General features: G+C 35.5%; 1 protein-coding gene across 1 annotated transcript in view; it reads right to left on the bottom strand.

The window, feature by feature from the left end:
- The window catches only part of PTPRQ (protein tyrosine phosphatase receptor type Q), a 213,419-nt gene that overhangs the window by 38,555 nt on the left and 160,001 nt on the right, over positions 1 to 14,863 (bottom strand). The window contains exons 34-35 of the mRNA XM_055118437.1: positions 10,683 to 10,782; positions 6,640 to 6,768 (exon numbers count right to left, since the gene is read on the bottom strand). Coding sequence (XP_054974412.1) covers positions 6,640 to 6,768; positions 10,683 to 10,782 — 229 coding nt within the window. The remainder of the gene's footprint in view (positions 1 to 6,639; positions 6,769 to 10,682; positions 10,783 to 14,863) is intronic.

Below are 14,863 nucleotides of genomic sequence, written 5' to 3'. Positions count from 1 at the left end.
TAAAACCTTGGTCATACGCTATCCCAGGGGCAATAGGGCAGAAGCAGTAGATAGTATGAGGAGACTGCTGACAGTTGTGTGAAGAGTTGGGCAAAGGTCCTCAGTGAAGATTTAATGAAGATGTGACAGGTGACATATAGCACCTAAAAAGAAGCCCTTAAAGCCCGAACTTTTAACTTTTAGTAAGGCAGGTAAGCACTGAAATTCCTCTCTCAAAGATAAAAAAAAAGTCAATCCTAAAAATCTAGCTTTGCAAAAAGGCATCATGAAATTTTTTATGTAATTTAGGTAGAGATAATGAAAAAAGGTTCTAGTTAACTCAAACTATTAAGTTGAGTTCTGTTGAAGTAAGAGCTTTGACTGAGCAGGGCACTATTCACTAGAGGAGAGACTCTAGTGACAAATGAGAGAGAGTGAAAGTTCTGTAAAAATGAAAGCATTTTTCTCGGTGGGACTAATGGCATAAAAAAAAAGAAAAGAAGTAAAATGATTCTAATGATGATGAAGAAAGACGTTCAGCAGAGTTTCACTACTAGACCATTTGTGAGCCTGGAGTGCTGAGAGGTCAGCTTTTGAGTGCTAGATGAAAATTGATATTTTATGTTTGATATAATCACTTAAATATTTAGCTCAATAGCTTCTTATTTCAACAAATGTTTGGATTTGATTGCTCTAGCTTATAAGAATAATGCATTTTCATAAAACTGTTTAATTCTGTTAACAAAGACATGGCAATTAGTTAGAATGAACTAAAATAAAATTACCTATTACTCCAAAATGCTAAATGTTGTCAGAATAAAAACAGACCCACCCATCTGTTTGATCACGCTGAATACTATTCACTGGGTCTTTAAGTTGAGGTTTATGGAGAATGATTCCTCAGTATTTTAACCCTTTGTCTGATTCCTATCTCTTACATGAAGAAAACAATGAACTCAGGGGCACTCAGTCAATTGCTGGTGTCCTTGCTAATGCTGTCATTTGCTATGCTAGGCTCAGAATATTTAAAGCAATTTTGTGTCTGTGTGTGGAAACAAAAGGCATTTCCAAGTATCATAAGAGTGCCTGAAAGCATACACAGTTGGCTATCCATTGGTCAGGGCAGGGGGTAAGGTTTCACAAATGCTCCAGAGTCAGAGAAGGGAAAAGGTTATCATCTTGGGCCAGGTACATTACTGAATGCAGCAGTTGACATGAGCTTGTCTGAAGTGTGAACTCAGCCTACACCTGTCAGATGAAGAATTCAGCTCTTGTATCATGGTGATAATAGGGCAAGAAGAATGTGAAGACATGTAGGCGAACACTATTTTACTATAAAAGCTAACACAACATGAGAACGCAGCAAATTCTCAGGACATGCACATTATAAGTCAATGTGCATCTGGTAAGATTAATTTACCATATCATTAGCATGCAGTATTAGCGAGGACACTGTAAGTCGAAGGCATAAGGGTTTGCTTTTTGTTTCTTTGCTTTCGAAAAACAGTACATTAAACAACAAAACTCTCAGAATCATAAATTTAAAAATATAAAACACACCACCTGACGAAATTAAAATAATCACAGCAGAATCTGCACCACCACAGTAACTTACTGGATGACAAAAATCTCCTTCCGTCTAAAGAAAAATGAAGAGTATCTGGAAGTAAAGATTCGTTATTTATTTAGTACACAAATATACCATGTCATTTTTGTTTGCTACTATAAGAAAATGAATATTAAATCTCTTGTGTCCTTCTTCTTCAGTGCATTTCTTGTCCTAAATTTTGCCACTGCTTCACAAAATAGCTAAAGACAAAAGTGAAAAAGAATTGAATCTGTCAAAGAATTGTTGAGACTAAAATACAAATGACTTTACACAGTTTAATATATAAACCAAATATTATAGACATCCTTACTGAACTTATAATAAGAATTCACTGCTAAAAATTTTCCAATTCCTACAAGCTTGAACCTACCCTAAAATATCACCACCCTTTGCCACACCTCTCTAGAAAATAAATAAATCAAAAGAAGCCCTTTTACCCTTGGAATTATTGTCTAGAAAAACTGCTTGATGTTAGATCACACAGATCATTGTGTATGTACGTGCACTTATACTGATTTTTGTATAGTAGTTTTCAGTGTTAAATATGTACATACATTCTTATATCTCTAAATTCATAGACATACAAATAAGTACATCTTTAGAATAAAATAATCTTGGGCTAGCAAAATGACTGTCTTATTTATTAGATTAACAATTTTAGAAAGCTAAATTTTCTAAGTATGCCTTTATTTTAATGTCTAAAATTAGGATAAGAGTTTAATCTTATATCCCAAATATTAAGGTTAAGATAAATCATTACAAACAGATTTTTAACACATAGTAACTATAGGGATTATTATGTTAGCAAATCTTGTAGGTAAAGTTTAAAAGTTTATAAACATCATCAATAACAATAATGTATCAAATGCTTTCTGATTTATAACTTATAGAGCAGTATTATATTATTCTTTTAAATGTAAAGCTTTCTGATGAAATAAATATGCAAAAAAGTACTGTTAAAATGGCAATTTTATTATTTACTTCATTTTATTGAGAATTTTAATTCTAGTCATAATTTCTGGATTGACTTCCCAAGTCTTTAAGTAATGCACCAACTAAATTATGCATTCTACTAAAATAGTGAGGATAATTACAGTGGAATGATACATAGATCTTTTAGAAAATAAGGCTTAGAAGAAAATAGCTATCAAGTAGGAATATTAGTAACATTAATTTATTAATTGATGTTATTCTATCCACCCCCCAATTTAGTTACCAAAAGATAAACATTTTTTGATTTTGAAGTTTTTAAGGGTTATAGTGAAAACCTTTTAAAAATAAACTAATAATGTCCTTCCACAAACCCTACTAGGTTATTTAATTTTGTGTTATATCTCTCTTGGGAAAAATGTCTGTGCTGAAATTAGTTAAAAATAGTTCACAGAGTCAGACTCATCCACCTTGAGACAGGTTCTTTGTTTCATTGGGTACACACAGATGCTGATCAACATTTTATCATCCTAGAAATCTTTCTCACTTCAATGGTCTCTGAGGCTGTTTTGAAGGACCACTCAAAATGCCATAAAAGGGCCATTTGCTAATCTGGTGAATAAGGAATAGATGAATACAACATAGTTAGTATTTTCCCAAAGCAGTATTTTTTGCATTGCCCAAATTTAAATCTAAAATGTACATAATGAAATGCTAGAGTTATTAATCAAAAAAATCTTTTGTTTGTTTTTGGGCCACACCTGGCATTGCTCTGGGAGCTATTTCTGGCCACTCCAGGCACACTTGTGGGCATATAAAGATATATAGCACTGAGGAAAATTGCAAGTCTGATGTAGCATGAAGAAAGTAGACAGTTTGAAAGAAAAAGAACATGCCTAAGCTTCAAGTAGAAAGAGCATATGTTAGCAAGGCAGATTTAAAGGAAATTATCAAAATTCTTTACTGCAAAAACAAAGACATATGGCATAAGTTACTCTACAATTTGGAAGCTAATTCAAACTCTTGATCCTTCATTCCCAAACACTACCATCCGTCTGTATGTCTCTACCCTCACCAGATCTGTACAGCCTTGAATAGATTAAGATCTTCCGAACCTAAAAACAGGTGAAGAGCTTTAGAGCTTCATTGAGGGAGAGCCCCATGTATCTGTACTCACGGATAATTTTAGACCCATCAGTTATTATTCTTCCTAGCCTAGCATAGTGTATTAGAGGCTTTATTAACACGTGAAACCTTAAGGAAATGGTAGTGAGGTCTCTGCAGTGAAATGAGTTAATACAGCATTTGAGAGCTTAATAAATTTCTGAGATTATGCTATATGCCAATGGGATTATAAGCAAGAATGTTTTACAGTTGCAAATACTGGAATCATAACAAATAAATGAGAGTGAAAAAGAATATGAAACAAATGTGTCACTTTTCACTTAAAAAGGGGAAATGGATACAAATTTTCAATGTGGGAAAAATGAAAATATACTTGAAAAATACTTCGCACTTCACATCCTTTTGCAAATAAAGTGATTTAAATAAATGTGGAAGTCTGAACGTAATGCATCTAATTTAAATATAGCAGATCTAGAGCCAAATTGTGAATAGAATAGTTTTTAAGGGATGTGATCTCACCACAGACTATATAGAACAAATGCTTCACTGATAAAGAATGTGTTCTAGTTATCGCCTAACATTGAAATTTTTTATTATTTTTTTAAGGATCTATTTATGAAAACTTCTGAAAGATTAAGAAATACTGATTTCCAAAAATGTTCTATAAGTATTTATAATTGTAAAGTTCACTTATTTTTTCTTTTTGGGTCACACCCGGTGATGTACAGGGGTTACTCCTGGCTCTGCACGCAGGAATTCCTCCTGGCGGTGCTCAGGGGACCATATGGGATGCTGGAATTCAAACCCGGGTCGGCAGCGTGCAAGGCAAATGCCCTACCCACTGTGCTATCGCTCCAGCCCCTAGAGTTCACATTTTAGTATGAGTAGATTTGATTCAATTGTTTAACACAATTAAAACTAATTAAGCTGAGATTTAAGTTTCATAGTTTATACACTTTCTGGTGTACAGGAGACACTGACTCCAGGCCTATAGAGGATCGTTGAGAAGGAACAGCAGACAGGAAGTGGGGAATTACTACTGAAATTTGGTGGAAGTTTGGTAGAAATTCTTTCACAGGAGAAAGAAGAGAACACTTCCTTCGGTCCATCTAGGACTGAGACAGAGCTTCATGGCAGCAATGCTTTCTTCTTTTTTATTTTTTTTTGGTTTTTGGGTCACACCCGGCAATGCACAGGGGTTACTCCTGGCTCTTCACTCAGGAATTACTCCTGGCGGTGCTCAGGGGACCATATGGGATGCTGGAAATTGAACCCTGGTCAGCCTCGTGCAAAGCAAATGCCCTACCCACTGTGCTATCGCTCCCGCCTGGCAGCAATCCTTTCTTATTCCTATAACACAGTTTCAGTTTGGCAAATTACTCTGGACATCAACTGACTGTTCTTTGGTACATAACATTCTTTTTTCTTTTTGCGCCACAACCAGCTGTATTCAGAGTTTACCCCTGCTCTGAGTTCAGGAATCACTCTTGGTGGGGCTTGGGGAAACTGTATGGGTCGGCTGTGTGCAAGGCAAGCCCCTGATCTGCTACACTATCTTTCTTGCACTAACATTTTTTTTTTAATTTTAGGCACTGTGGTTTAATATACAGTCAGTAGTAGGATTTTTTTTGCATTAATTTTCCCAGTACCACACCCTCCACTGAGCGTCTGCTTCCCTCCACCACTGATGCGGTATCCCCTGCAAATCTTGTTTCCCCTTTAATTCTCCCCTTGCAACTTAATTACTAAAGACAAGTTCTCAGCTTCTTTTGTCTTTCGGCATTTGTTGTTCCCCTACCATGTTTCTTCATATCCTGTATATGAGAAAGAGTATTCTGTGTCTGTCCCTCTCCTTCTGACTAACTTCACTCAGCATGATACTGTCCAAACATGTCTGATGTGGAAAGTTTATTTTGGTTAGTATATAACTATTATAGACATAACCCCTGGAACACTATGCATTTTGGATAGCAACTGAATGTACTAGAATCAAAACAAAACAAAATAAATGTACAGAAGTAAATTTTCAAACAAAACAAATTTTTCTTATAATTCATTATACCACCAAAAACCATTTTTTTTATTTTAGTACTTAGAGGGTCCTTATTCTAAGAAGATATTTTCCAATAGGACATATTAAATATTTTTAGACAAACTGCAAATATTCTTGAAAAGTAAAATTATCTACCAAGCAACAACTTTGGTAGGTGAAAACTATAAATTTAAAAAATATTTTGATATATGCTCAGAGTTAATTTTTAAAAGTTCAACAGAATTGTACAATTATTTCAAGACTGGTTTATGCTTATAAGCATCACAAAATATTGCAGCTTAGCCAAATTATTAAAAATAGTTAATTATCTTGAGACAAACATGTTCCAATGTGTTAACATTCTGAATATTTTGAAACTATTCAAAATTATTGTTTATAATATATACCAAGAATACATATTTGGTTAGGATATACTTTACTTTTTCTTTCAAAGATAATTTTACCTAATATTTATTTTTAAGTATAAAGCAATTTAAAAAATAAAGTGCCAACACATAATTTAGACTTTTAATGTAATTTTATACTAACATAGAAATGAGAAGAACTTTATAAAAATTATATAGACAACATCAAAGAGTTATAAATTTAAAATTGTGATTCAAAATGTGGACACATAGAAAATATGATGTAAAAACTCATCAAATCAATGATCAAACATAGTTTAAACACAGAATGTATAAAATCTTTGTATCAGGAAAAAAATTAGAAAGCTTGCTTGAGCATTATAGTCCGACGTTCATATTGAATTCCAAGTATAGGAAGATTAAGTGGTTCTCCGAACACCAGTGAGAAGTGTGTGGAAGATGGAGGTCACCCTTTGAAAGAAGATCTCTGTGACCTGTGTAAATAGGAGCCCCACAAACACTTCCAACAAGCATAGGTCAGAATAGGGTCATGGCTCCAGGCCCTCTGGACCACTGTTCACCCAGAGGAGTTTGCTCACCGCGTTAATCTCTCGTCCTTCAGTTCCAGATCTGCCACTGTGATGAGCTGATCCAGCTTGAATTTAGTGTCAATAATTTCTGCATCCCGAGGAGAGTATGTGCCACCTTCCTTTTGCTTCTGTCGAATTCTAAACGAAGTATGGTAAAGTTCAAGAGGGGAATATCAGAAGGAATATAAGAAATTAGGTTGAATTTTCATGTAAAGCATGAGTCCTAGAGTTACTTTGCTAAAATTTTCTGAACATACGGCAAATTTATCCCTAATAAATTTTTGGTCCTGTTGGAATCCCACAAAATGAATTCTACTATATTTCTTAATATATCACTTTGTTGAAGTTTGCAATTCTAATGAAAATCAACCGATCAAGGTCTGGGTCATGGACATATTGAAAATATGGGACAATCAAGACCGAGGATGTGGTGACTTCTATTTCTAGCTTTCTCATAGAGATAGCATAAAAAGTAAAGATGATAAAGTAGAAATAGCCCCCTGTAGTAAAATACAATGTTCCCTTATTTTTACACACATGAATCATTTTTACAAACATAAAAATGCTTCCAGTTGTTTTATCTACTTTAAAATGTGAGATATATACTCATTTTTATTTATTATCTATTTCAAAAGTATAAGGCCTGTATATCTGAGAAATAAATAATTCATTAAATTATAAATCCTTAACACATTTGATTTTCTAATTCATACTGTGCACATGTAAAGGTCTCTTGTGCATTTTTAAAATGTATGCAATTTATTGTGAGTTAAGAATTAGGATATTAGAAAATATAAAATGTCCTTATCTTAACTGGCATTACAGCTCAATTGGAAAGCAGGATTGAAATGTAGAATAGGTACAAGAAAAAAAATGATTAAAATGAAAACTCAGAAGACATCACGGATTAGTTATACATTCCTATATAAGTGCAGATAAGCATGCAGATCAGTGACAAAGCATACATTTCACTTGTGTGTGGCCCCGATTTTGATCCCCAGCAACATACATACAAAAATCTTATATTAAAAAATAAAATGAATAGTAGCCTTTAGAAGAAGCAAGCATGTAGGATTCAACTTTGTTTTCCAGAATAAGAAAGAAGCATGATTCTCAAGAATGTTGCACTGTCACTGTCACTGTCATCCCATTGCTCATCAATTTGCTCTAGCAGGCACCAGTAACATCTCCATTTTGAGACTTGTTGTTACTGTTTTTGGTATATCGAATATGCCACAGGTAGCTTGCCAGACTCTGCTGTGCGGGAGGGATACTCTTGGTAGCTTGCTGGGCTCTCTGAGAGGGGCAGAGGAATCGAACTTGGGTCGGCCTCATGCAAGGCAAATGCCCTACCATTGTGTTATTGCTCCAGCCCAAGAATGTTGCATACAAACCTAATAATATTTAGGTGTAAACAGACCCATTTGGCCAAAAAGAAGTAAGCTGGGGATATTGCTGAACTTGGGCAATGTGTAAATAAGGACTTTATTCTGTAAGGGCATGAGAACTCATAAATGATTTTTGAGGAGAAAAACAAGATATAACTAGTTCACCCTCCCTTAAGAACATAGACAATGTCTTACAAAATGTCCTTTAAAGATATCTAGAATTATGATTTTCTCTCATCATCTGAAACTGAAAATTGTTTATTGCACAATATACAAATTGTATATTAGAACCGTATTGTAAATTGTACACACTTTTTTTGTAAGGGGTGAACAACAATAATGTCTTACAAATATCTTTAAAGATATCTAGAAAATAGCTTTCATCAACTGAAACTGAAAATTGTGTACTTCATGATACACAAATTGTCATTTAAAGTTGTATATTGGACAAAATTTGGGGGGATTAAGGAGAGAGATGGTTGGGCTACATCCAGTACTGCTCAGGGTTTACTCCTGGCTCTGTTCTCAGAGATCACTCCTAGTGGTCTCAGGGGATCAAACCAGGGTCAGTCACATGCAAGACAAGTGTCTTAGTCTCGGTACTATCTCTCCAATCTTAAGAAAATATATTATTTCAAGGGAGTTAAATTTTTATTAAAATTATGCTTTATTTTCACTGGGGCCTCTTCATCAAGCACTGCTCAGGAGACTTGGGGTGGAGGGTGCCGGGCTCCAGATGATTCTTAGACAACTGGGCGGGTGGCTCAATGTGTGGGCCTATGAAAGCATCAGTTCTGTGGTCTTGGGGATTACTCTACCCATTCTGGCAGTTCTCAGTGGACTCCAATGCTCTACATAATTGCTGAACTGGGGACGAAACTGGGATGCACCTTAACCCAGTCCACCAAATCATCTTTCAGGAGATACAAGATGAGGTATATGATGCTGGAAGAGATACAGAAGAGCAGGAACCAATCTTTACAGATATAAAAATAGAGCTCACTGGGGTTGGGAGAGCATATAGCTTGCATTTAAGTGGCCGTGGATTTGATACCCAGGTGTCCAACACCAAAAAAATAAATAGGAAAAATGAGCTTGTTTGGGCCTGGGAGATAATTCAGAGGACTAGACCAGTTAACTGAGAGGGATCCGGGCCCTCATCCAGGTACTGTCTTAATGGCTTTCAGCACCACCACAGATAATTGGCATCGCCTCATCAAGCCATCAAATCTGACCAACCTCATCAAGCCATCAAATCTGACCAACCTGCAATGCAGGGAAGAGTATCCCCAGGATAGCTCACACTTGGAGCACTCTCCCTTCCTCCCACCCCAAGGAATGTCTCTTTTTACTAGGAAAAAAATGTCTCTTTTTACTAGGAAAAAGAGACATTCCTATCTACCATAGGAAACTAGATAGATCCCCAAAGTTCCACAAACAACAGGGCAATTAAGAGACTGACATTGAGGACTTGAGAGAAATGTAATAGAGATGCTGGTAAGGTAAATAGGAAAAAGTAGCTACCACATCAAGAAATTGGAACAATATAAAACGCTTTCCTTATTTTTTTTATTTTTTTTATTAGTTTATTTTTAATTAGAGAGTCATCGTGAGGGTACAGTTACAGATCCATACATCTTTGTGCTCATGTTTCCCCCATACAAAGTTCGATAACCCATCCCTTCACCAGTGCCCATTCTCCACCACCAGTAAACCCAACATCCCTCCCCCCCTCCCCAGTCCCGTCTCCCCCCACCCCACCCTGCCACTATGGCAGGGAATTCCCTTTTGCTCTCTCTCTCTGATTAGGTGTTGTGAAAACGCTTTTCTTATTAAAACTTCTCTTTCCAAGACACACTTGAAAACTGAAAACTGATTGAAATATTTTAATTAAATGTATCTGATTTGTAAATCATTAAAAAAAAAGGCAGAAAGTCTGCCATCTTCTGCTCCTTGTGTTATAGCTTTATTTCTAAGCTTCAAATCCTCGATTTTTTTGCCCTGCATTATTGGTGTTGTACTATAATCGTTTTCCTTTGTTAGCTGGCAGAATGTTAAGCTTCATCAATAGAAGGCACTAAAGTGACCTTGCCAGGGGCTGGGCAGGGGACACAGTTCCCCTGGATACACCAGTGCTACATTGTTATTAGTCCTTATAGAAGACAGGCACCTCTTAGTGCATCCTTGCAAATGATGAACTGTTCTAAGTAGTTTCAGCCCTTTCACATGATCCACCAAGAGTGGGTTGCTTCTACAAACTCCTGTATTTATGCAAAAAATGATTCACAGGTTCTACAGAACAGCCAGCCCTTTTCCTATGATATTTTTCTTTTCCCATAGAGAGATAATAGTCAATGTAATAGTCAATATATGCTGTGTTAGCTATTCTAGAGTGGCTTGGGAATTCTTACTTTTTAGGTCTTAATTCTTTTATCAGCTCTCCTGCAGGCTAAAGAGAACAGCTGCTTTGTTACACTTGCTACTTTGGATAATTTAGAGCTTTCTTTTATCATTTTAATATCTTACTAGTTCTGAGAGTTAACCATTTTTAAAAATAACTTACAGTTTTCTATTCAAATAACAGTGATAGCTTTTATCTCCTGAGTGGACCAATGAATAATGCCCATAAAGTATCATAAGAATGTGAATACAAATAAGACTTACCTTGCAAATGCAAAGATAGCTGTTCCAAGAAGAATAATTGAAAGGATACATAAAGTGACTGAAAGAATAATCTCTACAGTTCTTTCTGAAAGCCCTTCACCTGAAGTGGATGGAGAAACAAAATTATCATTAAATATTATTATATAATAAAATCTTGAATCTAAAAACACACAAAATTATTTTCATATATATTTCAAGATTTTCAATAAAATGTAAAAAGTTTTTTCGCTTTTAACTTTTGAGTTCGGTCTTTGATTGACATCTTTCTGCTATTTTCAATCACTACCTTGGTGGAATTATCCAGCCTATCTAGGTTTTAATTTTAGTTCGCATCACTCTTTCCTCAGAGGGGTGACACTGCCCCCAGGGGGCGCTGCAGTGATTCCTGGGCGCTGTGGAGTCTTTAGGCGAAGCGGGGAAGCGCTTTCTGTTTATTCTCTTACTGAAAGTAGATTTCCAGTGAGGGGTGCTGAGTAGTTTTTGGTTTTTTTTTTTTAAAATCTGAAAAGGGACTGGTAGACCAGAGAAGTTTGGGATACTCTGATAGTATCCTCTGATACTACGAGGATAACGAATTCTAGTATTGATTGTCCAATTGCCTGCTGTGTATTTAAGAGTAAAATTAAAATTTCCAAACTGATAGGCCACAATTGGCTGCCCAACTTCATCTTCCCATCTACTCTTCTTCCAACTTCATCTTTCTGCTTCTTAACTGATTGCAGTTTTGCTGTTCCAGTTGCTCAGGGCCAGAAACTTTAAAGTCATCCTTGACTATTTTGCTCATAAAACAAATCTAGAGATACTGAGAAAATTCTGTTGGCTCCATCTTCAAAGCATATAAACTCATCACTAAACTAAAAGGAACTAGGGAAACTTGGTGAGATGGTGTTTCCCAAGTGGGAGTAGAAAACAAAAGAATTAGAAACATCAAACGGACTAGGAAATCTAAGAAGTGCTCAAACTCGTTAGAAATTGATCATTATTTTTTTCCTCTGCATAGAGAGGAAAAAAAGATCATCTTGAAAAGGCTCCTTTTATTTGGTCAAAAATTTTTGCTTTAAACTTATGTTTTTATATTATACCTTATAATGATAATGAGTTTTATAGCAATTTATGCCTTATCATAAATTACCCTTTTAAAGTATACTTTATGTTTCATAATGAATGAAATTGATATTAAATACATTTGACATATGTAATGTAATTTAATAAAAGACAAATTTCAAAATAAAAATACTAATTTATAAACATGGTTACAGCTAAATCATTTATTTTCTTAATTAAATTATATTTATTTATTTAAATAAATATAAACATTTTCTTTAGCTTTTTAATATGAACTATACCAGAGATAAAACTCATTACCAGAGGAAAATCCTGCTTAATAAATATAGAAAATATAACAGAATTAAAAATTATGTGGCATTCCTAATAAAATAATTTAGGTTAGAGTAATTTATGAACCTTAAATGATTAAAAAATTTTAATGGGAAATTATATATTCAGAGAGTGCCAAAATATCACCCTACACATTATTTCTGGTTGCAACAACGTATTAAAAACTACTTGCCAGTAAAGAACCATGATTTCACTACCATTGAACTTACTCGTAACTTGACATAATTGAAAAGGTGACAACCAGATAGTTTATACCTTTTGATATAAGGTATTTTGATCTGAGCACCCATACCTAAAAAGCATTCTCACCAGAAAATATCAATTGCAAACACCGAAACTTTAGCATTTTATTTCAAATTTATAATAAGGGAAGAAGGAAAAATCACATGAAGAAATAATGATCAAATTTTTGATCAAAGAAATAATGATCAATTTCACAACATAGAATTTCCTACAGGACAATACATCTGTGGCATGAATGTGTCTATGACATAAGTGGGGGGGGTAAAGAAAAAGTCTTTCTAGGTTAAAAGAGATTAATAGACTTAAATAAAAGATAAGGTGTGGACTTATTTGGATTCTGGTTTAAACACTGTATAAAAAAAGATAAGTAGACATTTTAAAAATGTGTCAAACAAATATGTAGAACCAGTCACCAGGAGGGTTGAAATGGAGACTTTCTCCCGGTCTCTTCCAACAAGTATCAAATCAGTATGGGAAAAGACAGTGAATAGTCTCTGTGGGTCTTGCGATACATGTTTAGTTTACCTCAGTTAGGACTGCAGACTTATTTAGATTAAGAGCAGTAAGACCCTAGAAGTTGAGAAAAAACTCTTACCTCAACCCAGCCTTTAAGCCTTTTACTAATTGAAAAAGCAATGAGCGCCACCCCTATGACCTCGAAGAATGTAGCTTAGGGGGTATCATCCAATTGTAAGTTTATTACTGAACTTATCCTTTCTATCAGAGAAACTCATCATTCTACTCTCAGAGTAATAGAGAAATAATCCCTTTCCATCTTAAGTGGAACCCCCTCCCATCCTGAAGTCCAATGTATCTTAGGATAAATACCCCACATCTATCCTATTTCTTTTTCATTACCAAGTGAATTCTCCATAAGCATGCTATTAGGTCTACTTTTCCTCTGCTAGCCTGTTAGACCGTTGATGTTGTTGTGGAACCCAGAAGAGAGAAAATTTCCCCTGTATCCCAGCAGATGCATAACTGATTTTATTGTGATAATATAATAAAATGTACTTAGGCATACAAAAGTATTTCCTGGTGGAATAGCTATGATCTACTTTTAAATACTTGAGATATAAAGAAATAATGCATAAATAGGTATGACAAAATGTAAATAATTAAATTAGTGAGTATTTAGCGGTTCATTAAACTATTCAAAACTTTCATATATGGTTGATTGGCAAATACCTTGCGTGCCACCCTTCTGAGACAAACCACCATCCTGTTCGTGCTTGAATTATTCCATGGACACCAAACAAGTACTCCAGTGTCAAGGTATGCCCTCTTGCCTCCATGTGTATTCAGCATAGCACCAAAGGGAGTCCTCTTAAAACTAGATTCTCTTTAAAAGTTTTATTTCTCAGCAAGATAACCCAACTATGCTCCAGTGCCTCATTAATATTCTAGTTCTCTGTTACTTTTAAAACTTCCCCTCCAGTATCTCTCTCTCTTTTTTTTTTTTTTGCAGCTGGAAAAACTACTTTTTTGTTTGGTTTTTGGGCCATTCCCAGTGTTGCTCCTGGATCTGCTCTTAGGAATCACTCCTGACAGTATTTAGGGAACCACATGGGATGCCAGAGATGACACAGGTCTGCTGCATACAAGGAAAATGCCCTACCCACTGTACTTGGCCTTCTTAACTATGCAATATATTTTCCCGCTAACTCTTGACACCAGGTATTATGCATCAGTTTCATTAATTTTTAGAAAGATGTATATTTTTAGGTAGACAATATATTTGTTCAAAATCCGCCTTGTAATGACACCTATTCTGATCAGCCCTTTAAGGCCAGGGATGGCATATGCTCATTCCAGACTCATACATTGATGCCTCTGCCTCCAAATGCAGAGAAGTTGTATATAGAGAAGAAACTAATGCACATTGAATGCATTTATAATGGCTGGAGCCTCAGTTAGAAAATGTTCTAAGAATCAAGGTCTTTCTTAGAATTAATGCTTTTATCAGAAGGGACACCAGGAAAAAGCACTCTCCCTCCTTGAACATGAACTGAACTAAAACACTTGTGAGGACATGGTGAGAAGAAGGCCTCTGCCAGCCAGGAGGAGAGTTCTTACCAGATACCAAATTGACTGCAACCCTGTTAATGAACTTGACCATCCAGAAACCTGAGACCATATCTGTTTTGTAAGCTACCAGCCTAGTGTATTTTGCTATTAAAGTAAGACATTGCTTGAAATTCAAAGCTACAGGGGCTGTAAAGATAGCACAATGGGCAGGATGCTTGCCTTGCACGCATCTGACCTGGGTTCTATCCCTGGCTCTCCATGGTAGAACAAGGAGAAATAATCCCTTGTATCAACATTATCCTGAGCAAGGAAGGGTGTGGTTCAAAACATGTGCTCGCACACAAGAAATTGAAAGCTGCATTTCCCTTATTTCTTGCCCCCCTTCTACACCATCTGTACTCTGTTCTTCTTTTTCTTAGTCCAGATGATATCAATATATTTTGAAATTCATTAACTTGTTATTCTCATTGCTGTTATCTGTCCAGAGTGTGAACTTCCCAAGGTCAAGAGTC

Source organism: Sorex araneus, chromosome 10 (assembly GCF_027595985.1).
Source record: "Sorex araneus isolate mSorAra2 chromosome 10, mSorAra2.pri, whole genome shotgun sequence".
Taxonomy (NCBI): Eukaryota; Metazoa; Chordata; class Mammalia; order Eulipotyphla; family Soricidae; genus Sorex; species Sorex araneus.
This window is presented reverse-complemented; position numbering and strand designations above follow the sequence as displayed.